The 26405-nt window shown below is 44.3% G+C and overlaps 1 protein-coding gene and 1 long non-coding RNA gene across 10 annotated transcripts in view; one reads left to right on the top strand and one right to left on the bottom strand.

Annotated features, from left to right (window-relative positions):
* LOC144306395 (uncharacterized) overlaps positions 1–7372 on the bottom strand; it is a 79440-nt gene extending 72068 nt beyond the window's left edge. For all 5 annotated transcript variants that reach the window (XR_013373476.1, XR_013373472.1, XR_013373473.1 and 2 more), the window contains exons 1-2: positions 7278–7372; positions 4624–4721 (exon numbers count right to left, since the gene is read on the bottom strand). This is a non-coding gene — a long non-coding RNA (uncharacterized LOC144306395). The remainder of the gene's footprint in view (positions 1–4623; positions 4722–7277) is intronic.
* A 7786-nt stretch (positions 7373–15158) lies between these two features.
* HIVEP1 (HIVEP zinc finger 1) overlaps positions 15159–26405 on the top strand; it is a 142699-nt gene continuing 131452 nt past the window's right edge. Inside the window, exons 1-2 of one of the 5 annotated variants that reach the window (XM_077886090.1) lie at positions 15159–15312; positions 22327–22469. In XM_077886090.1, coding sequence (XP_077742216.1) covers positions 22430–22469 — 40 coding nt within the window. In that variant the 5' untranslated portion in view covers positions 15159–15312; positions 22327–22429. Of the gene's footprint in view, positions 15313–18558; positions 18691–19050; positions 19179–19272; positions 19429–22326; positions 22470–26405 lie in introns of those variants that run through there. The other 4 variants (XM_077886088.1, XM_077886089.1, XM_077886091.1 and 1 more) reach the window with 4 other exon arrangements.

Genomic DNA, 26405 nt, shown 5'->3' with positions numbered 1-26405 from the left:
CTTCAGCTCAAAGTAAACCCAACACCAGAGATAACAATAAATCTAAACTAAGATACATCATATTGCAATTTCAGAACTCTGGAGATAAAGAGAACATATTATGAATGTTCTAAAAAGAAGAGAGTTCATAAGAAGAATTGAGATTCAGAATGACAGAAGTGTCTCAATAGTAATGCTAGGAGATAGGAGATGGTGAATTAATGCCTTCAAATTTCTGAGAACAATTACTTGCATCTTAGAATTCTTCTCTACACAAAGCATAAATTAAGTGTGAAGGTAGAATAAAGATAATCTCAAGTATTTTGAGTCTCAAGTTTTGTTTTGTTTTTCATGACCTCTTTCTTAGGAAGACTCTGGAGGGTGAGCACCACCCAAATAAGGGAATAAGCCAAGGGAAAAGCATGGGCTCTAAGAAATGGTGTCCCACTTGAGAAATAGGAGACAACAGTCCCCAGGATGATAGGAAAGGAATCCCCATGGAAATAGTGATATGGCACACTTGAGGGGTGACTCTTCAGAATACAAGCCAAAACTTGTATTCTGAATACAAGTCAAAACTTGAAGAGAGCTATTCCATAGAACCAAAGTCATATTATATTGAGTGAGTTTGGATATATTAAGGTGGCATCTTAGATTAAATTAATAAGCATGTGGAAAGCCAAGCAAACATAGAAACTGGGCAATTACTTTCACCTGGGAAATGAAGAAAAAGAAAAAAGCATTATATGGTTTAGCTGTGAATAGCATTCACAGTATTACATGTAGTCATGGTGATAAGGTACACATAAACACTTAGATCCAAGCAAAATTGTAACCTACATGGAGCACACGGGGGATGGTAACTGTTGGCACTGCAGGATAGAGGAGTGGGGATGAGAAAGACATAAAACTTCTCGTTTCAGAGTTAGAAGTTAATAGAAAACATCTAAATTGAAAAGCCAAAAATTATCAACATGCTTACATTTTATATATTATATATATATACACACAAATGTAAGTGTTAAAGAATTGGCTAAAAGAATTGAAAATATTTGTATCTAAAGAGTAGGAAAAATAGAGGTGGCAGGAAACAGCTTTTGTTCACAAGGTGCATTATAACTGCCTGACTCTTTAAACTTCAGTGAAGAATTATACATTAAGAAAAAAAAAAAAAGCTCAGGTTATAACATGTATTCTAAAATCTTTGATTAAATCATTTCAGGAGATATGGGTAAAGTGAATCACTTATCTCACAAAGATCATACCTGTATACTTCTTCATTCATTCATATATTTATGCTGTGAATGAACATTTATTAAGTCACTACCTTGTGCAAGATATCATATGAGATGCCATGGGAAAAGTACATAAGAAGGACTACAACATGATTTTCTTCCCTGTGTTGTTGGCAAACCATTAAGAAAGATGTGAAACATGTTTTTACATGTTTATGTGAATAGATGACAAAAGAACTAGTGTGGAGGTGATGGAAGGACATATTACAGTACAAAAGAAACAGGATCAGGATTAGCCTGTTAGGTATGGCAAATTAAATTGAGCATTAAAGGAAGAGGTAGACCAGATAGCTAGTACTAACATGAGCAAAATCACAAAGAAAGGAAATATTTCAGCAAGTTTGGAGGGTTACAAATCATTCAGTATAATGGAGGACAAGGAATAACAATGCTAATTCCAAGAGAAACAGACATCTCTTATTTGTCACTGTGCTCTCAACAACCTAAAACATTGCCTGGTGCATAATAAATACTCAAAAATGTTTGCCCTATGCATGGCTTGATAAGATTGGAAAGCTAAGGTAGGAGTTGATAACAGATGGCCTTGATGCCATGCTAAGGAACATAGTGTTTAGACAGTAAATAATAAGAAAATAGTTGAGGAGAGGATTATCATGGGTCTAATTTTGATGGCTGAATTCAAGATAGATTGGAAACATAAGAGATGTCAGGTTAATTAGGAAGAAATGGAAAATAAAGGTCTGAATTATATCCATTGCCCACTAAACTAGAAAGGAAGAAATACACAGCAGTTATTGGAGAAACCAGCCACGATTTTACAGAAATATACTAAGTTCGGCATCACAAAATCTGAATTTAAATCCTGTTTTCAGTGTCATTTAATGTGTGAGAAATCATAGAAACAAGTCATAGAAACTCTTTAATGAGTATCAATTTCCTTGTTAGTAAAATTAGGAATTAAAATCCCTTACCTGTTGTCTAAAGGGTACCAGGTACCTTTCAAGGATATGTAAATGCATGAAGGCAGTATAAATTGAGGACAAAAGAAGAGAAAACCATAAGATTGGAGACATAAAACACAGCTGAGAATGAAGCTAAAAATCCACCATGATTCACAAAATTATAAGAGCATGTTGTAAACTATGAAGACCTAGACAAGTAATAGGTGTATTTAATCTACACCATTTCTGATGTGCTGGAAGCTTGAAAGATATTGCCATGGATACAAGGAAAAGGCATCACATGGATGCACAGGCAATGGGTGTAGATAAAGCTTTTAAGTTTTAGAGGTCAAGAGAAAACTAGAAATAAGATATTCACTAGGCTGAGAAACTGAGTCTAGGGAAAGCTTTTTTGAATCTAGAAGATATTTGAACAGATTTGTTGTAGGAGAAAGAAGAGTCTATGGAATAGGAGAAAGAATAAAGAGAGGGGGAAATTGATGGGTTAAGATCTGTAGGAGATAAAAGGATGCACAGTCAGTGGGGAAGGACGTTGGCCCTAAGTGGAGAACAGATTCCACTTCCTCAAGAGAAGAGCAGAAGGGCAGAAGGTACATGTTATGTTTTTTGAACATTTGTCCTTTTTTTTTTTTTTGGATTTTATTTATTTATTCATGAGAGATACACAGAGAGAGAGGCAGAGACACAGGCAGAGGGAGAAGCAGGCTCTCCGTGGGAAGCCTGATATGGGACTGGATCCCAGGACCCCAGGATCATGACCTGAACCGAAGGCAGACACTCAACCACTGAGCCACCCAGGTGTCCCTGAACAGTTGTTCTTTAAAATGTGCTCTCACTTGTCTTCATATGCAATCATCATATTACTGAATAAGAAAATTGAGGGTAAGAAGAATTAGTGTGCCCAAATGCTAGTAGTTTTTTGTCTCATGTCTCAAGTTTCAATTGTTTTGGGTCACTAGTGGGAGAAAATCATTATGTTTAAGTGATGAGGTGGGTGTTCTTTCTTGGCCGGTTCCAAGGTCAGCAAGAGAGATGAAGCTTCACAAGTCAGAGAAAAAGTCAAGATTGCCCAAGATATTTTTTGAGTTAGTATTATCTGATGTATTCATCAGAAATTTCCAGTGCTTCCATAATCATATCTTGAGGACAGGAGACATCTGAAAGCAGGGGTACTTAATGTTAACCTATTCATAATTGAAATACCATTGTCAAATTAGAGCAAAGGAAGCTGCATTTACAGTAAAATGCTCATGTTTCAAAAGATTTGCCCCCCCAAAAAGAGGAATTATCTCTGAAGAAGGAGGTTTTTCTGGATCTCAGCTGAGAGTAAAAAGTGAAAAACTGGATAAAATAACAAGACAGAGAAGAGTACTCCATCTTTAGAAATATCAGATAAATGACAATAGGACAAAGGCAACAGTTTTATAAAAGGCACTTATGTGGGCAGCCTGGGTGGCTGAGTGGTTTAGTGCCCCCTTTGGCTCAGGGTGTGACCCTGGAGACCTGGGATCAAGTCCCACATCAGGCTCCCTGCATGGAGCCTGCTTCTCCCTCTGCCTCTCTCTCTGTGTCTCTCGTGAATAAATAAATAAAACCTTTAAAAAAATAAAAAGAAATAAAAAGCACATATGTAACATTAACTAGCTTTTAAAGAAATTAATTGAATTTATTTTTTAAAGCAGTTTCAGGTTTAGCAGAGAAATACATCTCCTCCTTGCATCGATATGGTACATTTGTTACAATTGATGGACCAATATTGATATGTTATTATTAATTAAAGTCCATAGTTTACATGAGTGTTCACTCCTTTTAATCTACCATTTTTAATTATATCACCTACAAAATAGTTTTGATTTATTAATATTTAAGTTGAGGAAAACTCTCCAAGGATCAAATGAACGTTTAGATTTTGGATTTGTGGTACTGCTTCTAGCCAGGACTTCAAGGCAATCAGAGGAAAGATCTTTTTGTATAAAAACAAAAACTACCTTTTGAAAATTTTCCAATCAGTAATCTCTAATTATACCTCAATATTCTGTAAGAGAAATAATACAAGAAGATATTGTTTTCATTTTAATTTTTACTGAAATACAGTAAGGTTGAGGAAAATTGTCCCATAATTCTTATAGGTATAATAAAATTCTATATAGTACAGAAAGAAAGGGGCCAAATGCATGGATCAATTTTGTTTTCAAACCAATATTCTGCAGTGAATGCAACCACATCTTACCTGTTATCTCAGATTGTAAAGAGCCTAGAATACTTAATCTAAATATTGTAACTGAAGATTGTTGAAGTTTTGTCTATATCGAAATACTATGCTATGTGGACAATGTCATTTTAAGGTCATAATGAAAAAGAATGAAGGAGCCCATAGTAAAAGACTAAGGTCCATGATTATTAAAGTTTATATTACCACAAAGTACCTGATTAGAAAATTCACCAGTCTTTGAAGTAGAACCAACAAAATCACAGATTCTTTACTCTAGAATGGACTGCAGTGAGCTGGTTCCACAAAGGCCCTCTACAAATAGAAATTAAAACTCAATGAGATGTCAGTGTTAGTGACAAAAGATACCACTTAGCTATTTTCCACCAAAAGGGAAAAATAAATCTGGATATAACAAATAGTAGCCTATGGATCTCATTTCCCTACAAGGATGGTTTATGGATAACATCCAGAGTTGGTTATTAATTAACTGATTAATGAAGGAGACCAAAGAGAGGGCTATATAGAATAATAAGAGTTGTCTATTCTAAACAATGTAGACCAGAAGATAGAAACCCAGAAAAAGAAAAAAGATAATAACACTTAAAATTGTAGGCCCAATAACCCATCTGACTGGGAGTATGTCAATTTTTTGTTAAAGATTTTATTTATTTATCCATGAGAGACACAGAGAGAGGCAGAGACATAGGCAGAGTGAGAAGCAGGCTCCCTATGGGGAGCCCTATGGGGAGCTTGATCCCAGGACCCCAGGATCACGGCCTGAGCGAAAAGCAGACGCTCAACCACTGAGCTACCCAGGGGCCCAGGTATGCCAATAACCTGTGAGCCTGATCATCTGCTCCATGAAATGGTCACAGAAAAGGGACAATTTAGCCAGATCTTACAGAACTGGTAGGGTTTGGATGAACAAAGAGGAAGAAGGCAGGCATTCTCTGTAACGACAATGATTGGAAACGCAGAAACTTTTTGCAGAAATAGTGAGTGGAACCATTTAGCTGAAATGTGGAGACTTTATTTGGGGAAGCAGCTGACAGCAATGCTGGAAATGTCCATTTGGGTCATAGTGTGGTTTGAAAGCAGCTAGGGAATATGGACTTCATCCCACAGTTAGCAGCAAGCTGCTTGCTTTCTTCGGCAAGGGAGTTACATGCTCAAAGCATTATTTTTAGGAGATAATTAGGGTGGTGTGTCTGATTAAGAGAAGTTAGGAATGTCTGGACTCCAGCCCTATCTTTTCCAAGTTGGTGCATTGGTGGACAACTGTGTTCTCTCTCCAGACACCCTCCAATGTTAATATTGGCAACACTGGAGTACCACTGAATTAATCTACTACTGAGCAGCTTTTTATTAAATGTAATATAGAGTGTACTTGCTTTACGTCTTTAGCAATCTTTTGAAGAAGGGTGAGGGAAATATTTTTAAATTTATCACATTGACCTTTACATCTTAAGGTATTACTAATGAAATTCCAAATCTTCTAGATGTGGGAGAAAAAAAGCAAGGAGTTGATGTTGGGAAAACAGGAGCTTGTTGGTTAAAAAAAAAAAAAAATCAAGGAAACTAGAAAAAATGCGGTTGGAAATGTCAAAATTGCAGGTTACGGGTGGTTGTAAAGAGCTAATCTGCTTTTGGTTGGAGAAGCTATATTCAAAGTGCCAGGTGTCAGGACAATGCAAACTGGAAGAAAGAGGACAGGTATCCAACTCAGAGACTTCATAGAACGTAAAAATAATATTGTTCTGGGTTTAAGAATAAGCCATTCACTCCAACTTCAGAAGCAAAAAAAGAGAAAGAAATTCTAGCTGCAGAATGGGAAATAGTTACAAGTATGGAAATAAATGTTTATTTAAAAGGATCCAGTTACAATGTAATGAAGATAGGAGGTGTAATGAAGAGAGTAAGATAAAGGAGACACTGCACATAGTTGAAGGAGAGGGAGAGCTAGTTTGATAGTTGTATAGAAGTAGATACATTCAAATTATTTAATAAACACTCATTGCTCTTCTGTAAAGCATCCCTAGAAAATAAGTTGATTATAACCCCATTTTACAGATAAGGAAACTGTGACATGCCCCTTAGTGTTCTAGCACATTAATCTTAGCTTGCTAATTGGCAATGTATCTGAGTTGTAATTTAGCTATGATAAGAAACATTAATGTTTCTCCCCCCACCCCACCCCCTAGAATCTGTAGTTTAACCCAGAAGAATGATTTCTTTCACTTATCCGCCACACAACTGGTCAGTATTCCATCATGACATCTCAACACTACCATATATTTTAGATGACCAGAAAAATCAGGCAAGTTTCAAGGAAATCTTAGCAGCAAGAAATCCATACTATGAAATCACTTGCTAATATCTCTAATATTTAAGTACTGCCCTAATTTATTCTGGCTTTCTTTGAATTTGTGAGAATGGACACAAGTATAATATTTTCTTGTGATTTATTGCAGAATAACTGCTGGGCCTTTTGGGAATATGAATCATAGACCACTGTCATAAAGCAACTTATGTTTGAAAACTTTTTGGAATAATAATTGGTTTGGGACAATGCTTTTTATTTCTAAATAAGAAAATAAATTTTTTAAGAAGACATGTCATTAGAGATTTGAGTGGAAAAAAAAATCATGTGGATTTGTTTAAGTGGCATCAAAATGGATACAAGATCATCAGTTGCTCAGATAATATGCTTTAAAAAATGGCTATTTAGACAGTCAAAAAATACATTTTCAGCATATTTAGAAGCTAACCACATTCCTTCCCCCAATCAAACTTTAGGGTGATAGAAACTATGCTTTTAGAAGAAGACAAATAAGAGAAGAGCTCCTGTTAGAGAAATACCTAATTTACCTTTCTGGAAATCATTTTATTTTGTTCCAGAGGGGTGGACCATGGAACTTTCTGAGAGAACATGATTATGAAACTGTTGTGCGATTAGAGCTCAGGAGGGAGGGACTGTTTTGACTCCCTTGTTACTATGTGAGCGCTGGAATTCTGCAACCAGAAGGATCCGCGACAGTTGGGAACGACAGTTGTATGAGTAGCAAGCAGAAGACAAATGTGTGTGTCCTGTTACTCCTGCTCTGAGCACTACATACCACGACTGTGCCAAGACAAGATTTCCTGCTTGCATCAATATTTTTTATAATTACCAAGCCTCCTGTGCACAATCCATTAATAGTAAAAAAAAAAATCTTACAAATAATATCTACGCTGTCTTTAGGTTAGACAGCCATCTGGTTAGCTGATACTATGCATACACACACGCACGCACACACGCACACACACATATACAGCCTTATTTAGACGCCTTATTATAATCCTTGTTACATATCCAATTATCTACTATAAATCAAGCTCTACCTCCTCCTGGAGAAATTAAAATAGCTGAAATTTACAGAGTACTTAAAACATGTTCAAGTTTACCATTATATGTTATTGTCCTTTTATTAGGGGCTTACTCTGGTCTTTCTTTTTTTTCTTTTTTTTTTTTTTTTTTTTTTTAAATTTTTTTTTAATTTATTTATTCACGATAGTCACACGGAGAGAGAGAGAGAGGCAGAGACACAGGCAGAGGGAGAAGCAGGCTCCAAGCACCGGGAGCCCGATGTGGGATTCGATCCCGGGTCTCCAGGATCACGCCCTGGGCCAAAGGCAGGCGCCAAACTGCTGCGCCACCCAGGGATCCCTACTCTGGTCTTTCATTCACTGACTTATCTTTGCTATTTATTAAAATTTGTTTCATTTTTCTCAGCCTCTAGACCTTTCATTCTGTCTATTGCTCTTCGTCTAATTTGCCCCAATTTGAACTTTGACTCCAGATTCTTGGGGATCTTTTGTATTAATACCTGCAGATATTTTGGCATAATAGGGACCACCACGAAAACAAGATCTCGATAAACTCAAAATCATAAATCAAACCATGAGCTCTTGCAAACAGAAAATTAAATGAAGCAGTGTAGGATAGTACAGCCCTGAGTTTAGGGAAGGAAAAGATGGTGGGTTTTAGGGTTGTTTACCAGAAGCAATTTAGTCGCAAAATTTCATTCAATGAACAGGTCTCTAGAGAGAACTTCTTAGAGCCCAACAACATGTTTAAAAAGCCAGAAACTGGTGAGTTTGGGACCTGGTCAGGTCTGGGGTAGCAGAGATGTTCATGTAGGAGGTAAACATTGGGAGTCAAGCTGTGTTTGGAGAAAGAGAGCACTAGTGAAGCTGGGGGCGGAGTTGTGGGGTTGGCAGTTTATTTACAGAAAGGAAAGGCTGCGTATAACCAGTGATTTAGAAGGGAAACGTGAAATGCTTTTTCATGCTCTGTTGAATCCTGTCCTGGAACCTGGTTTACACAACTAGTATACCCCGTGCTGATGCTGGAATTTCATAACTATAGATATGAACCCTATTAAAGTGAAAAACTGCTAGAGATTATATATATGTAATATATACATATATTAATATGATAGATATATTTACACTTGAATTACAAAATACACTAAGGAAAATATAAGGCATATTTTTGAGGTAGGTCCCACCTGCTTGCCCCAATCCTACACTGCTGCAGATGAGGGAGCAAGGGAAAGACTCAGGGGCAGCTGGAGTGGTCTGGAGGTTCAGGATGTGGTCTTTTCTGCAGACAGTCAGGGTCCTTGTGACACCATGCGTTGTTGTACTTTGGACATGTTACTTAACCTCTCGAAGCCTGAGTTCCTTTGTCAGTGGCATGTGGTTAACAACAGTACTTGTATAGCGAGTTATTGTTATCTGAAATAAACTTGAGCTCTAATCACACAAATTCACTTTGGAATATTTTAGATTTACAGAAAACAGACAAAGATGGTACAAAGAACTACCATACCCCCTCACTCACCCATTTCCCTCCATTGTTAACACCTTACATGACCATGATGCGTTTGTCAAAAACGAGAGGACATTACTATTAACTCTAGACCTTATTTGGATGCCACCAAATTTTTTCACTGATGTCATCTTGATGTCCCAGGATTCCATCCTAGGCACCAAGTTACATTTACTTTTCATGTCTCCTCCATCTCCAGAGACTTATTTCAGGTCTTATTTCCTGGACTTGGCAGAGTCCAGGAAATGCAATAAGGAATTTGTCAACATTTATGTGTGTGCCGCAGTTATAACTAGGTGACAGGCACTGAGTGCTTTAGAGATACCAACTTATGGGGCACCTGGATGGCTCAGTCCGTTTAGCGTCCCACTCTTGCCTTTGGCTCAGGTCATGAACTCATGTATCATGAGATAGAGCCCCTCTGGGTCAGGCTCCATGCTCAGTGGGGAATCTGAATATTCTCTCCCTCTGCCCTTTCTTTTCCTCTAAAATAAATAAGTAAATCTTAAAAAAAAAAAAAAAAGGAGAAATACCAACTCATCATCTTCATAATAATTCTATGAAGACGTGAATTACATCTCCTTTCCAGATGAGTAAACTGAGGCACAGGAAATTCAAATAAGTTGCCCAAGAGCATGTTTCTGGCAGAGCTGGGATGAAGTCCAGACTTCTGATCACCAGGTTGCCTTTGTGAGCGTTTAATACATGCTGTTATTAGTAGTAGATTCTGGAACTGGTTAATTCTTTCCAGGGCAGTGGGGGTTTCCCAGCCCCCATTTCTCACTAAGAATATGCCTGATTTTTAACCCTCTTTAATTCCACAATTATAGCAACTTAGAAAGAAAAGGTATGGCACGTGGATTGAATTAGCCAGGAGCACTCGGGGAATAGCTTTTCCTATAGATCACTTTTTTTTAACCCTTGCTCTGCCATATTTTTTCTTAATTTTAGAGACACACATAGCTACCTTTCTTTCTTTTTCTTTTCTTTCTTTCTTTCTTTCTTTCTTTCTTTCTTTCTTTCTTTCTTTCTTTCTTAATATTTTATTTCTCTATTTATTTGACAGAGAGCGAGAGCGAGAGAGCACAGCAGGCAGAGTGGCAGGCAGGCAGCAGAAGAGGGAGAAGCAGACTTCCTGCTGAGCAGGGACCCCAATGTGTGGCTTGATCCCAGGACCCTGAGATCATGACCTGAGCCAAAGGCAGACACTCAACAGACTGAGCCACCTAGGACCCTCTTTCTTTCTTTCTTTCTTTCTTTCTTTCTTTCTTTCTTTCTTTCTTTCTTTCTTTCTCTTTCTAAGATTTTATTTATTTACTCATGAGAGACACAGAGAGAGAGGCAGAGACGTAGGCAAAGGGAGAGGCAGGCTCCCCACGGTGATCTTGATGTGGGACTCGATTCCAGGACCCCAGGATCATGACCTCAGCTGAAGGCAGGTGCTCAACTGCTGAGCTACCCAGACGCCCCCTTTCCTTCTTTTCAACATAAAATGCTTCAGCCATGAAACCTCAATCAAAGCTGTACCAAAGAGAAACATTTTTTTTTTAAATCTGAGGATGAAGATTAACAATAAGCAAAACTAGTGGAGTGGCTGGTGAGTGAGAGCCAGGGAATGACATAAAAGGAGAAAGAGTAGGGTGCGAATGAAGGAAGGATGGAGTGGGGGGTCTCCAGTCAGACTCTGCCAGGAGCCAGCTTGACAATGTTGTAAATCCACATGGCCACTTCATATTTCCATTCCCCAGTCTACAAAATAAGTCAATCCCTTCTAACTGTATTTTCTGACATTGAGTCCAGAAATACAAGCCTTCCATGTTGTTTGAATGAAAATGCAAAAGTAAGAAAACAGTAAAGTTGGCATGAAAACCTGGATAGGCAAACTGAGAGATGAGTTGGACTCAGACTATGACAAAGGGGCCATCTTGAGAGCAGGGCCTGCCACCAATAGAGTAGAATCTGAAAGTAACTGGAGGGATTGCACTCGAGTGGAAAGGAGTTATGGTTTCCTCATTCATTTTTTCAACAAACATCTGTTGCGACACTATTCTAGGTGGTCGGGTTCAGTGGAGCACATATCAAGCCCTCTTTACTCATGGCCCTCATATTCTATTTGAGGATTGAGAGATAAAAGACAAGGAAATCAGCAAGATAATTCTGGAATGCTGGATGTTATAAAGGAAATGAACGGAGTGATAAGATGGAGGGTATGGGGTAGGGGCAGGGGTATCCACACTTTAGATAGGCAAAGATAGAGAATGCTTAATTGACATAAGTTCAGCTTGTGAACACAGTGGGGAAGATGAGACCCTTAAACCCTTTGGCAATCAATAATGCGGCTTTATTTACAATGCAGTAAATGTGTATATCCAAACAGCTTTCAACAGGAGGTTTGAAACTGTTTTACCAGAAATGTTAAAAAGTAGAGCACACGACAGTATTTTAAGTTATGTAGGAGTCATTCTTCCTGGAAAGAGGAGACTAGCATGAAGGCCTCTGGTCCTCTGAGGCTATGGTCCAATCAAGCACGCCCCAGTCAGGTCTCCCCTTGGATACAGGAGGCTGCAGTCTAATTCAGAGCTTTTCCTTTTTGTTTTAATTTTCAAAGATTTTATTTATTTATTTATTTATTTATTTATTTATTTATTTGAGAGAGACAGGGAGAGAGAGAGCATGAGCAGAGAGAAGGAGAAGCTGACTCCCTGCTGGACAGGGAGCCCAATGCGGGGCTTGATCCTAGGACACTAAGATCAAGACCTGAGCCCAAAGGCAGATGCTTAACCTAAAACTGAGCCACCCAGGAGCCCCAAATTCAGAGCTTTTCCAATTTCCCATCTTCCCTGGCAGCTGCAGGGAAAATAGTAGTGAGAGTTACAATAGTAGCTAACATTCATTGAGAACTTTATCAGTTCCAGGCTTTATGACCAGTATTTCACTCAATCCTGTCTTTACCCCTGCAAGGAAGGTACTAGAATTTAAAGAGATGAGAGCAACCTTTCCCACAGTCACCAGTGTCCTCTCTGAGTGGCATGCAGGTCTGAACCCAAAGCCCACGTGACTTGTTTCATCCTCAAGCACCTGACAAGACAGTCTCCTAGGTTTGTGTTAACACACGCTGCATTTCCAGGTAACGGTAGTCCTGGTGTCTGCCGTGGACTGAATTGTGCCTCCTCGCACACACCCAGATTCATGTTAAAGCCCTATGCTCAGTGGGACTGTATATGGAAATAGGGTCTCTGGGAGGTAATTAAGTTAAATGAAATCATAAGTGTGGGGCCCTGATCCCATAGGATTAGGGTCCTTCTGAGATCCCAGAGTGCTCACTGGCTTTCAGAAGAAATGTCCCGTGAGGACACAGGGCAGAGGCAGCTGGCCAGCGACAAACCAGGAAGAGAGCTCTCGCCAGAAACCAAATCTGGTGACCCTTGATCTTGAACTTTCAGCTTCCACATATGTGAGGAAATAAACTTCTAATGTTTGAGTGGCCCGATCGATGGTACTCTGCGTAGCAGCCCCGGCCAACAAATACAATGTCTTAGATTATCGCACCTGCTTGCCTCCACGTGGTTAGATCAAGGATAAAGTTGGACCATTTCGATCACAGAGAAGGTTGAATGCCAGTGCCTCTTTCTAGAGCTCCCCAGTATTCCAGTTGTGGAAATTGTTTATGAAGAATTGTTTGAGGAACCGCAAATCTCACTTCCATTAAGTCACTTCTGGTCTTCTTTCACCAGAGAGTACACCAAAAAAATACTCATTAACTCTTCTATTAGTTGGCATTGAACTCAGTGCATTTAAATGAAGTTAGAGACCAGGTTTCTTGTACTAGCGTGTCCTGTAAGGGTAATAGTATCGATATTGGCATAAATGTGAATTAAATCATCCTTCTTAAAAGTAGACTTGGTTAAAATTAATCATTTTCTCTTCTCCCCTTTAAACATCATACCATCCGGACTTCCCCATTTTCATCACACAATCTATCAGCTTCTCAAAACTTGAAAATGAGGCCTTTTTTTTTTTCCATTTGTTTTCCTTCTTTCTCCACAGACGCAGAACATGATAGAGCTATTGCAATGTTTTTCATAAAATATAACCTTTAAGCTTAAGCATCTCAATATTCTCTGGGCTGTAGGCATTGATCTACACGTACTAGCTCTGTGGTTGCAGGTAGATTATTTGGCATTTCTAAGCCTCTCTTTCTTCATCTGAAGTATGGGTTTATAGTGGGGATTAAATGAGTTTACACAGGAAAGGCTGACAAGTCATAAATTCTCAATTAACTGTCAATTACTACCACAACCACTATTGGTCCTATTACTATCGCTGCTGATACAAGTACTATTATTCCCATTGCTGCTCATACAAGTCTACTATAGTGATTTCTGTCCATACAAATACTACTTTACACTTCTGCTGGGAAAAGCACTACAGTGACAGATCCTAAATCCATCAATGACAATAATTTTTCTTAAAAAGATCATTCTCGGTCCAGATGTCTCCAAATAACTACCAACTGCAGTATCACGACCAAATTCTTTCCTAATGATGGCCGAGAAGGCTTTTCCCTGGCTGTCTGTTGTCTCCCCATTCTGTCTTCGTAGCTCATTACTAGGACAGTCCAGGTATATATTTCCTCATCTGCATAGTTATTAATAGCTCCCTGTTCCCTCTCAAAAGTGTCCTGGTTTGGTTGCTACATTTATAGGGCCACCCTACTTGTTTCACATTTGCTTTGACTTTCCGCTCCAGCCAGCAACACCATCACACACGGTTCACTTGCTCTCACCTTCAAGCTATTCCCCTTGCCTGGAATGCTGTTCTCATACCATTGCCAAATCATTCAGAACCCTACTCAGAACTCACCCTCAGGATGAAGCTTTCTCTGATAATACTGCCCTCCACCCAATCCAGAAAGCTCTCAGCAATCATGTAAATAACTCTGTATAACTTTAATTGGCTCTGTTTATAAGCTCCTTCTTGTATCTTTTTCCCCTCCAGGTATTTTTTTCTATGTGTTTATCCTGTCTCCATTAATTTGTAAACTCCCAGAGGGCAAGGCCTGAACACAGGTTGGTGTTGGCATAATGTGGATGAACAGTTAGGGCTGCATGGCAGACAGTGCAAACCTTGATTACTAATCTGTAAAAACAAAAAAAACCCAAAAAAACCAAAACCCCAAATCCCCAACAACCATCCTTTGTTAAGGCTTTCCTTGTGATGGCCTCGAATGTGAGAATACAGCTAGTTTCTGCTAGTGTCCAGTTAACTAGGATAAAATCAACAGTTAAAGGCTCTCCATAATGGGGGGGGGGGGCGCTGACATATTCTGATCTAGAAGAATGGGCATGCAAGGCACGTCATTATGGAGATTCTTTTGCTTCGGAGGTATACCCTTGCCCCTTCAAGGCTTCAGGTCCATCTCGGAAGGGAAATAATATTTACTTTCAAAACAGAGCTAAAAAGCAAACAAAGCCTCAGAAAACATACAATACCACCTTGTTCGAAGTTTGTGCTAAGAGGGGAGGGGAAATGAATCTGACTTAGAAGGCCTTTTGTGTGTGTGTGTGTGTGTGTGTGTGTGTGTAACAGGACAGCACAGGGTCCAAGCTCTTGGGGATCATCAGCGAGGTGGATTGTTCATTTCGGTCCAGGTAACAAAGGGATAGCCCGGGCAAAAGGCTCCTTTCTCCCTGCGGGGAGGGGAAGAAGTGGAAATCCTTTACCGTGACCACCTGCTTCCCTCTCTTCAAACCGGCACAGAAAGTGCCAAATATCTGTGTATCATTCTCGGCCCAGAGCCCACGGCATAAACCAACGTAGGCGGTGCACCAGATAACATCAAAGCCCCAGGCAGGGGCCCGAAAAGGGGGGGGGGGCCGAGCAGCCGAGGCAACCAAGCGCCTCCCCCTAGCATTTCCTCTCACGCCCACTTCCAACCTAGGAGGCTTTGGGTTTCTGCTTTTGTTGTTTTTAAAATTAAAAGTTAAAAACCCAGGCAGCTTGGGAGCGGACTTTGGCGTTGCAGTTCGGGTAAGTTTTCTGTCGGTTTCTTTTGTCTGGCGTCTGCGGGCAGAGTTGGCGGAGCGGGCGGGGAGGGTTTCGTCGCCGGGTCGCCCCGCAGAGGAGGGGGAGGGGGAGGGGGAGGGGGAGGAGGAGGGGGGAGGGGGAGGAGGAGGAGGGGATTCGGCCGGTGGACGGGAAAGCCCGGCGCGCGCGGAGGGCGGAGGGCGGAGGGGAGGGGAGGGGAGGGGAGGGGAGGGACGGGCGGCGGCGTGACCCGGCGGCCGGCGGGGAGGAACCTCCGGGATCTCCGCGTGGCGGCGGCGCTGCTGCCGGGCCGCGCTCGGGGCGCAGGGCGGAGGGCGCGGGGCGCAGGGCGCAGGGCGCAGGGCGGAGGGCGGCGGGGCCGCGCCAGGGGGGAGCCCGAGCCGGGCCGGGCGGCCGCGTGGGAACCGGGGCTGGCGGCCGCGCGGGCGGGGGCGGGGGCGGGGGGCCCCGCGGTGCACTCGCGTCCTGCCAGAAGTGCTCAGCAAGGAAAATGTGTGCAGAGCCTGGCCGTGGCATGCCCTCGCTTGAACCGCAATCCGGGTGGGGGGGGGGGGGAGCTGAACAGCGTTCACGCGGCCAGCAGGGTTGCAGGTTGCAGCCAGAGAAAAATAGGGCCCTGGGAACCCCCTTCTTCTTCTTCTTCTTTTTTTTTTTATTCACTCCGCCCCAAGAGTAGGGTCACCTCCTCCATTGTCCCAGCTTTTTTGACAGTTCAAACTGCTGTTCACCATTTACATTTACCTTCTGGTTAAAAAAAGAAAACAAAAAAAAAAAAAAAGAAAAAAAATTTTTCTTTCCCCCCTTACATTCCGACACCATTTGCGAAACTGTATTTAATTTGCCCACAAGACAAGTCGAAGCGAGCTACTTTACCGGTTAGCTGGATTTCCCTGCGTTCTGATGACTAGGAAGTTAGAACTGCAGGCGGAATTAGGAAAAAGGCATTGCATTTAGAAAATTCGAAACTGGGAAATAGGAAGGTGTCCCGGATCGCCTGTATTGCGAAGGAAAGTTTAATATTGATTTGCCGCTCAAAAGCTCAAAAGTTGTGAGTCGTCTCTTTAAGGCGGGAGGGGGACTCTTTTAACGAGCTAAAATAGCAAAATTATCTATTATAATTCTAAATTGCATGCTTAATCTGTTGGGAAGCTCACAACAATGGCAAAAATCCCATACAAACACTGTGTTCACAGTGTGTATTATGTTCACCAAGTATGTGGTTAAAAATATACTCATTCAGTTAGGATTTTGATTTAGCAAGTGACACCAAGGAGAATTAATCATTATCAAGCTACCTTAATCTTTATCCTCTGACAGTTTAGATGTACTTTAACATTTAAATGAAGGTTTATCTTTTATTCAAATGCCCAGTTGGGAAGTTATAGCACATACTTTTTTTTGTGATTGCCATCCATTAAATAGCCTTTATTTTTATAAAAGACAGACGATTACATCACACTGAAAATTTAAAGATTGCATTATTTCATTGCCAGGTTGGGAGTATAGTATGCTAAACAACGTCATTTCAAATGTAGGCAGTTGTTGGGTGATCTTTGCTCTCATGACCAAATTTAGTTTTTAATAGGTAATCCTTCCCCCCCCCCCCAACTTAGGTGACATTACTTTTGGTTACAAGCTCGCCTTTATTGAGTATTCCATTTTTAATCATTCCTATTCTGGTGCATTAAAGCTTTTTCTTAGTTCAGATGAGCTAGAGGTAGGACTTCCTCAGGGGACTTTTCGGGGTCAACCCTAGCAGGAAAAGCCTCGACGTCTTTCTGGAAGCCCCAGGGAACAAAACAATTCAAGTCTGCACAGATGGCCCGCGTAGTGGGTGTACGGTCGTTTAGCATATTTATTCCTTAAAAGGGGAAAGCAGTTTGGTTTAATCTGAGAAATTTTTCCTGCATCCAAATTTCTGCTTCGCCTCATTCCCCCCGAAGTTCAACGTGGCTCCTCAAAGCAGGGACTCTCGCCTGCTTCTCCCGGCGGACGGGAGCCCCCTCCCGCCCCGGGTTCCAACACCGCACAGTAGGTCTAACCCCGAAACACCTCCTTGGTTATCAGTGCCCTGGCCCAGCCCCTCCCGCCTTCTTTCCATAGATTACACACACTCCCAGCTTCCTCTAACTGCTTTCTAGCAGCCAGGGTCAGCCTCTGGTTTAGGGCCAGTACCCCGCCTGCCCCCTTCCCCTCCTCCTCGCGCCCCGCTCGCGGCCCCGGGACCCCCGCCCGCCGTGCCCCCCGTGCCCCCCGCGCCCCCCGTGCCCCGGGCTGTCAGGCGGGCAGGCAGGGGTTAACCGCGCCGGCAGCCCCGGCTCTGGGAACCACCGGCGGGCTCCGGAGCGGCCTCTGGAATAACCTTGGCTTCCCTCAATCTTTTAATAGAACATCCGCCACCAAGAAGTGGTTTCAGTTCAGGGTTAATAATATGTCCCCCTTCCACCCTCCAAACCGACACCCCGCCCCCTCCCTCCCCGTTTTTTTTTTTTAAGTTGTTTTTCAAAGTTAATGAGTTTCAAGTTTCACAATGACTTTCCCCTTCCCTCTACGCGTTGCTGAGGAAACCCCCTTGGGGTCCCCCTCCCCCCCCCCCCCGCGCAGCCCTCCCTTCTCCTTCCCCTCCCCCATACGGCCCGGGCGGGGGGCGGGCCTGGGAGACCCCATGACGTCACCGGCCCGGCCCACATCCTGCTTTAGAAAGTAAAGAGACGGTAAAGAGAAACTACCGCCCCGCCCGTCCCCGCCCCTCTTCCCGGACCAACCGCCCCCAACTGCGCGACCCGGCCAGGCCTTCCCCGGGCCGCGTGACCGGCCGGGCCCGCCCCTCCGCCCCCGCCGGGCGCCAGTCCCCGAGCCGGCGCGACCCCGGGGCCCGCCCCTCGCGTCCCTAACCCCGCCCCTCCCCCTCGGGCCGCGCCGCCGCCGCCGCCGCCTCCCGCCCCCCCACCGCGTCCCTGCGGCGGCCGGGCGGGGCGGAGCCGCAGGCGGGGGGCGAGGGGGGAGGCGCGGTCCGGGGCCCGCCCCGCCCCGCCCCGCCGGGGAGACCCAGCGCTCCGGGCTCCACGCGGGCCCCGGCCGGGGCACCCACCCGTCCGCGTCCCCGCCCCCACCCCCGCCCCGCGCAGGGCGGCCGGCCGCGCCCGTCCGCCCGGGCCCCTCCCCCGCCGGGGACGCCCCCCCCCCCGCCCGCGCCCGGCTCGCGGCCTCCCCGCCTCCCGCCCCCGGGGATCCCCTGCCGCCCCGCCCACCCGCGGGAAAGCCTCGGACCTTCGCCCTCCCTCCCCCGCGCCGCCCGGCCCGCGCTCCTCGCGTCGCCCCTAAAGACGCTAAACGTGCCCTACTCTGCCCCGGGGAGAGGTAAAGCCCGCGCCCGCCCTCCGCGCCCCGGGGGCCGCTCCCCCGCCGCGCCGCCCCCTCCCCGGCGGCGGTCATGCCGCGGCCCCGGGCGCCGGCGAGCGCGGCCGCCTCCCCCGCCCGGCGCCTGCGGCCCCCGCCCGCGCGCCCCGCGCTCCCCGCCCGCCCCCCGGCCGGCTCCCCTGTTTAATATTTCAGCGCTGGGTGGTGTGAGCGCCAGTCGCCGGCCTCCGGGGTGGCTGCTGCTGGGGCGGCGGCGGCGGCGGCGGCGGGGAGGGGGCCGGAGCCGGGGGCCGGGAGCAGCCGCGGGAGGGGGCGATGTTTGTGTTTGGGGTTGTCAAGTGAAGGAGGGATCCCGGGCGCCGCCGCCGCCGCCGCCGCCGCCGCCGCACGGGGGTCGCGGAGATTCCGAGCTGCGGCCGCCGCCATCAGCAGCGCAGCTCCCGGGCCGGCTGCAGCGGCAGCGGCTCCGCCGGGCGTCCTGGCAGCAGGTTCGGCGCGGGCTGGGCGGCGGGGGCGCTGCAGCTGGGAGGGCGCGGGGGGAGGGGGCAGGACCGCGTCCCCCTGCGCGGGCGGGGGGCGTGCGGGCGCGCGTGTGTGCGCGCGTGTGTGTGTGTGTGTGTGTGTGTGTGCAGCCGCCGACCTTGCGGAGGGGATGGCTGCGTGCGGGAGACACTTGGCACTTCTGGGCGCCCTCGCCGCGCGCGAGCGGCCCGAGCTGCGGTCCTGCGAGGCGAGCAGGTACGGAGGGACCCAGCCTCCCCACCCGCGTTCCAGCCGCAGACGCATTTTTGCAAGAGGGTGGGGGGGGGGGTGAGGGAGACCAGGCCTCGGCTTCCCAACCTCCCGGCTTTGTGGCTTTCTTTCCCTTTCGTTCTTTGCTCCAAGTGCCTGTTTACTCCCAGCCACCTGGGTAGTTTCTTTCCGGGTTGGGAGTACGCGCCTGCAGCAGTTGGGAAGCGGGCGGAGGGTCTGGGCGCGGGTCGGCTCCGGCTCGCCCTGGGGTCGGGCTGGGGAAGGAGTTGCTGCTGGGGAGGGGAGGGGAGGGGAGGGGAGGGGAGGGGAGGGGAGGGGAGGGAGGGAGGGAGGGGAGGGGGCGGTGGCGGTGGCGGAGCCGGAGCTGGAGCCGGCGGCGAGGAGGAGTCTCAGGGCTGCCGCGCTCGCCTCATACCGGCCGCCGCCTCCTCCTCCTCCTCCTCCTCCTCCTCCTCCTCCTCCTCCTCTCCGCATCCACTCCGGGCTCCTTCCTGAGCTGGCACTTCCATTCCCCCCTCCTCCTGGCATGCGAAGCGCTTTGTTCAGTGCAGCGTTGCAGAGGGGTTTTCCCAGGCTCCGCCCTCCACATTCATTCATGTTTTTTCTCCTTGCAACTGTCTTTACGCTTTTTGATCGTGTCATGTTTTTGCTCCATGTGGTATTTATTCCTTCCCTGCAAAGGAACGCTTTATGACTCGTCCTAGTCGCTCTAGTGCCGCTGTCTTTGCATCTGCTCGCTCCCCCCCCCCCCCCCACCAGGATTTAGACCTGGGATGGACAGCTAGGGACAGCGGGGAGGCAGGGAACCGGCTAGCAGAGAGCTGTTACCGATTGGGGATTTGCAGGTTTTGTATTTATGCTCCCCATACGGGGTCACGTGATTGGATCGCATTCGGAGTTCACGCTTTAAAAACTTCCGAATATCACGAGCATTTAAAAGCTTTAAAGTTTAACAAGGAATGCGGTTAAGGCTGCGTACAATCTGCTGGGCCCCAACGTCTCTGAACGTCGATGGAATCAAGCTTCGTGAATCGGATGGTGGATGTCTTTAACCAAAGCAGGGAGTTGAGGAACCAAATCCTTTATGGATCATTTAGCACGGTGCCAGATGAAGTAGATGGTGGTTGGCCTTCGTGTTTCTTATTCTTCTCTCTGCAGTTAAAATAAAAATTGCAAATAATTTTGTGCGGTGCCCCCACGTAGCCCTTATCAGGGGTGAGATACTGAAGTTACTTGTAGCCTTCTTGGCTTCTGTTTCTCCTCTGCTATGATGAGATCATAGATTTCGAAAACTTTACACTGGGATATTAGATCTAGTCTTTCCCATTTAGGCTTTGTTGGGAGAATTAATATTTGAATATTTTTTGTGTGCCAGGCAACAGGCAAAGCATCTACATTGTTTAGGCTGGACCTCACAACAACCTTGTGAGGTGGATACCGTTTCCTAGTTTTATAGTTGGGACATCTGATCTTAAGAGAGGTTAAGTGCCTTGAACAAGGCCACACAGTAAGGGGAAAAGCCTGGCTTTGAACTCAGTCCGGTTTGACTCCGAGATATATAGTCATGATTTGTGCTCTCCAGCCTTTTGAATAAAACCACAGAATACCTATTATCTCTGCTGAGGAAATAAGCACTGAGAGTAGCCGAGTCACGTGGTGCCATATTTTTTTAGTTGCTGACCATGGGCAGGTTAGGCAACCTCTCCCCATCTCCTCTTCTTATCTGTAAAGTAGGTAAGTCATAGCTACCTTGCCAGTTATTGTTAAGATTGGATTAGGTAATGTGTAGAAAGCACACAGGCACCCTGCTCAGTAGGTACTCTCTCGTTTCTTCTACGGTACTGGATATAGAGTGTTCTAAATCAAAGCATTTCCTGCCCCATTCTTGTGTCTTTGCTTAGTGATTAAACATAATTTCATGCTTAACATCGTCAGGTTTATTCCAGGAAGCTAAAACTAAAGTTTTCACTCTAGGATCCTTGAGGGTCTCGTAGAATAGGAGGCAGAGGTGGCTGATTTGGGAAGAGGGATGATCGGGTGTGGGGTTATTACCGTGTTGACATGTTGCATGTGCCATCACTGTTTTTAGAACGTAGAAGTCAGGACAGACCAGGTTATGCTGCAGTAACAAATAACTCCCAAACCTCGGCCACTTCCAAACAACGAAGGCCTCTTTCTTGTTTATGTAGACTGATCATGTTAGATGAGCAAGAGCTCAGCTCTGTGTTGCAACATTCACTGTCTGGAATGGTGCCTGTCCCATGGCAGAGGGAACAGAGCGCTGGAGGATTTTGCTTTGATAACTAAACAGCCTGGTACCGCCTAGAAACGGTGCATGTCTTCTCCACTCACAGGTCATTAGCCAGAACTGGTCACACATTGTAGTTTAACACAGGGAGGCATAAAGCATAGTCCTGGCACAGGCCTGAGAGAACATACTGGAATAGTTGGGGAGCAGCTCCGATAGCAACCACATATATTAACTGAATTAATTCAGTAAAACAAGATGAATGAGACCTGGTCCTTGTTCCCAAAGAGCTTATGAAGGAGCAGACGTATTACATACGGCATAATCCTTTTATGGCCTGACGCTGTAACTTTAATCTGTACCCTGTGATGACTTTAAAACACAGTGGGGTGAATCTTTTTCACTCTTCTTTGATAAAGGTACAGTGATTTTTTTTTCTGTGTTCTTAATAAGAAAGCCCAGGTAGTAGCAAAATGAGATGTCCTATGGTTAATTCAAAGTTAGTAATGTTTTGCAGGTGTCTCTAGCTTGGTTATCTTTTGTTGAATTTAGGTTAGGACTGAACTAAGCCATAACTTTTGAAATGTCTTTTTCCTTTGAAGGTAGTAAAATGTGATTTGTTTTTTCCCCTTCAGCACATGGATTAATTGATGGATGTTGAGTTTATGGAGCTACCTTTTTGTGACCTGCTCTTCCTACAGTTTCTAAGAAGCAAAAGGGGCCCCTGAATCAAAGAAAATGCCTCGAACTAAACAGATTCATCCCAGAAATCTAAGAGGTAAGGCTCTGTGTTAAAATAGAAGTCAGGTTTACGATAAATCTTATAATAAAGTATTTCTTGGGTGACAGGAATGGCAGCCTGCTAGACATTGGACGCTGCTCCATGGTGAGCACCAGGAACGCTGTTTCTCTTGTTCGTGCTCAGTTTTCCTGCACAATTTCCGTCTCTCGGGAAATGCTTCATCAATATTTGTTGAATGAATTAATCAGAATTTGACAAAATTACAATGCCCTCCCAACCAGTAGCGTGGATGTGAAAGTGAGGGATTTACTTTCTCTTAACAGGGATGGCGTTTGCATTGGAGGAATCTGAAACGAATAGTTGGATATTCTTTGCCAACATGAATTTTTTATCCCTCCCCCATACCACCATTGAGATTTATTTTTGTACTACTCTATATGTTAGATTATCAAGAGGCGAAGAGAGTTGTAGTTGACATTAACTCAGACCATTATTTGCAGAACTCAGAGGAAAATGACCCATTTTCCATGAGGAAGCAACCAGTCAAAATTACATGTGCTATGTACATTTCATGCAAAGGTGAAAAATGTGTATTGCACCTTCACTGTGAAGAGGTTTTAATTTTAGGAAAGTAAGCTTATTTTAGCTAATTGTTTTAAAAAATAGATGTATGTTGTTCTGATGTGGTATATATATCAACCGGGAAGAACAGTTATCTTTTATATTCAATTTTAGCAGTGCTAGGCAAGGAACAGTGAGAGCAAATGATTCCAAACTGACTGAAGTATCTTATGACATATTTAGTATTTTTTTTAAAGATTTTATTTATTTATTAGACAGAGAGAGAGAGAGAGAGAGGCAGAGACACAGGCAGAGGGAGAAGCAGGCTCCATGCAGGAAGCCTGACGTGGGACTCGATCCCGGGTCTCCAGGATCGCATCCTGGGCCGAAGGCTGCGCTAAACCGCTGAGCCGCCGGGGCTGCCCACGACATATTTAGTATTACAGAAAAAAATAGTCAGGCACGTGCAAGGTAAAAAAAAAAAAAAAAATTAAATAACCTAAAGATCAAACAGATTAATTGGAAGATGTTTCTTTGTGAAATCAGTTTGGGTAATCACTGTGGGGCAATAATTGAAAACATGGTCAATTTTGTGGCCTACTTGAATCTGGAACAGTGTTGTTTCCTGCCTAAAAGAGTACTGGAACTCTCTCTGCTGGTGCTGGCATAGGTGGCTGCCTCGGATCCAGTTCAAATTGATGATTATAGCACCAGTGTTCAATGAGGTGAGGATCTAGTTGAAGAACATTAAGTCTTGTGTGTCTAAGACTGATTTTTCAGAGTCATAGAAAATGTTGAGAATTGACCGTGTATTTGCCCATCATTCTCACTAGAACTTGAGCTCCCAAAAGTCGGTACTTTCTCTCATTTACTATTATAGGTAAAGCCTTCCCATTCCTGGGTGCCAGCTGAGGTGGGCCTTTGGAGTCCTGGGCCCGCTTTTATAATTCATCTGTCTAAAGAGGGTGCCCCGTTCTAGTGTGCACGAAGAGGGGTTGTGGTGCCCTAGCCTAGCACAGGTCCTGGAAGCTACGAGGAGCTCGGATATTTGTTGAAATGAATATATGATTGATCTTAAAGCATTATTTATTAGATCACAAGTAGTAAATATTTTTCATATTTAAAATATATACAGACATACCTTGGAGTTTTATGTCCAGTCCTCTTCCCCGAATGCTGCAGTAAAGTGAATATTGCAATGAATCAAGTCAAATGAATTTTTTTGGTTTCCTAGTTAATATAAAAGTTTTGTTTACACTCTGCTATGGTCTATGAAGTGTGCAATAGCATTGTTTTTAAAAATGTACATACTTTAATTAAAAAATACTTTCTGCAAATAAATACTGGTCATCATCTGGGCTTTTAGCGAGTTGTAATCACTGATCACAGATCATCATAACAAATATAATAATAATGAAAAAGCTTGAAACATTGCAAGAATGATCAAAATGTGACACAGAGGCACAAAATGAGTAAACGCTATTGGACCTGATAAGCCCGGGGTTGTCGCAAACTTCCTCCCATTTGTAAAGGACAGCAGAATGCAATAAAGCAGAGCACAATAAAGCAAGGTGTGCTTGTTCTTTATAATATTCTAGATCACATGGCTATCCAGAGAAATGCAGATGTTGGGCCACAGACTATTTTCCTTCCTGTACCAAATGTACAGTCCAACAGATAGTTGTTGAACTGTTCATGTTCTACTGTTTTAGGAGATAGGAATAAAATGATACTCAAACATGGGCCCTGGAAGAGCATGGAATTGAGGAGGGGAGATGGGTAAACATGCACCTGTGCAGTGTGATTTGGGAAGAGCAGAGGTATGGAGCTTCCACAGAGGTGGGGCGTCATACTATGTCCTGATTGTGGGGGACAATTTGGTGAGGGGCAGTGTGGGAAGGAAAGAGAAACAAAGGTACCGTCTGAAGTGGGCTCTTAGGGCTAAGAAATTACCCAGGAAGCTGAGAAGACAGGGTGGAAGCTGGGGTAGGAGCTTATGAAATGACTTGGGGAATCCAAGCTCCATAAGTTCCGTTCAGGGGGGGAAGGGGCAAGGTAGAGGGTGGGATCGAAGAATTAAAATCAGATCCTGAGGGCCCCTGAATCTGAGTCTAAATTTAGTATGCAGAGCTAAAACTTTATTTTTTTAATTAATTTGCTTTTTTCAAAAAAATATTTTATTTATTCATGAGAGACACAGAGAGAGAGGCAGAGACATAGGCAGAGGGCGAAGCAGGCTCCCCCACTGGGAGCCCAATGCAGAATTCGATCTCAGGACCCCAGGATCATGACCTGAGCCAAAGGCAGACTCCCAACCACTGAGCCACCCAGGCTTCCTGTAGAGATAAAACTTTAAATAGGAAACCTTGCTTATTTTGCAAAATTAAGATATTTTAAAAGTTTTCCAGGAGAATTTGAAATAAATTCAATTCTGGCCCATCATTGAGAGCTTCAAAAGTTGCTTCACTAAGGCAGTGATGAACTCTCGGGCATCGAAGAGCAGATCACAGTAGATTAGCACAAGACAATTTACTAAAGCCACGTCGGTCAGTGGGCCCTGCAGACTGGCTGGGTGCAGGGATCGGGGTAGGAGGGGGTGGTAGACTGGAAGCTGGGGCATGGCACTTCATGGGAGAGGTGTATCTGAGGCAGTGACCTCACTCAGCAGAGAGGGCAAGGCTGTTCCTGTCGGGGAAACCCAGTAAACAGAGGCACAAAGACAAGGAAGTGCTAAGGTGTAACACTTTAAGAATTTCCACTTCCCTCCTAACGTATATTTGAGGACTGCATCCCTGGGCACGGTTTGGGGGTTAAAATAAGCCGATAATGTCCTGAATTGCAATTCTCCTGTTATTTTTGAATAAGCTCATTTTGCTGATTAAAAAAAAAAAGTAAACAGGTAAACATTAGCTATTAAAATGAAATTTTTAGCATTTATTTTGTGTCTCACTGTGACAGTTGAAATATCATGTTTGTTTTGCCTTACCCTGTCACCCACTGCTTTGACTTACAGAAGACCTACCACGTAAGTTAGCTATGAAATGGGGAGAGAGGAAATCAGAAGACCAGAAAGCCAGTCACAGCCCACCTTGCTCTGGTGAGCACGTTGCTCACACTACTTTAAGTGCAGTGCTTCTTTTCAGGCTTCCTTGGAAAATAGTCTGTGATGTGTTCATCTTGTGTTTGGTAATTAAGTCAATAATAAAAGATTTATACTTAAATTATATCTTTATTATGCTTTCATGGCAGTTTTAACTTTTAAAATATAATTTTTCTTTGATTTATTCTCAGTTCATCAACTGGTATTGGTGTAGTCCTACGGCTATGTAAAACCAGAGAATAAACCTATTATAACTTTCTGGAATATAAATTTTATTTTGGGGAAGATACATATACACACACATGAGAGTG

Source organism: Canis aureus, chromosome 37 (genome assembly GCF_053574225.1).
Source record: "Canis aureus isolate CA01 chromosome 37, VMU_Caureus_v.1.0, whole genome shotgun sequence".
NCBI lineage: Eukaryota > Metazoa > Chordata > Mammalia > Carnivora > Canidae > Canis > Canis aureus.
This window is presented reverse-complemented; position numbering and strand designations above follow the sequence as displayed.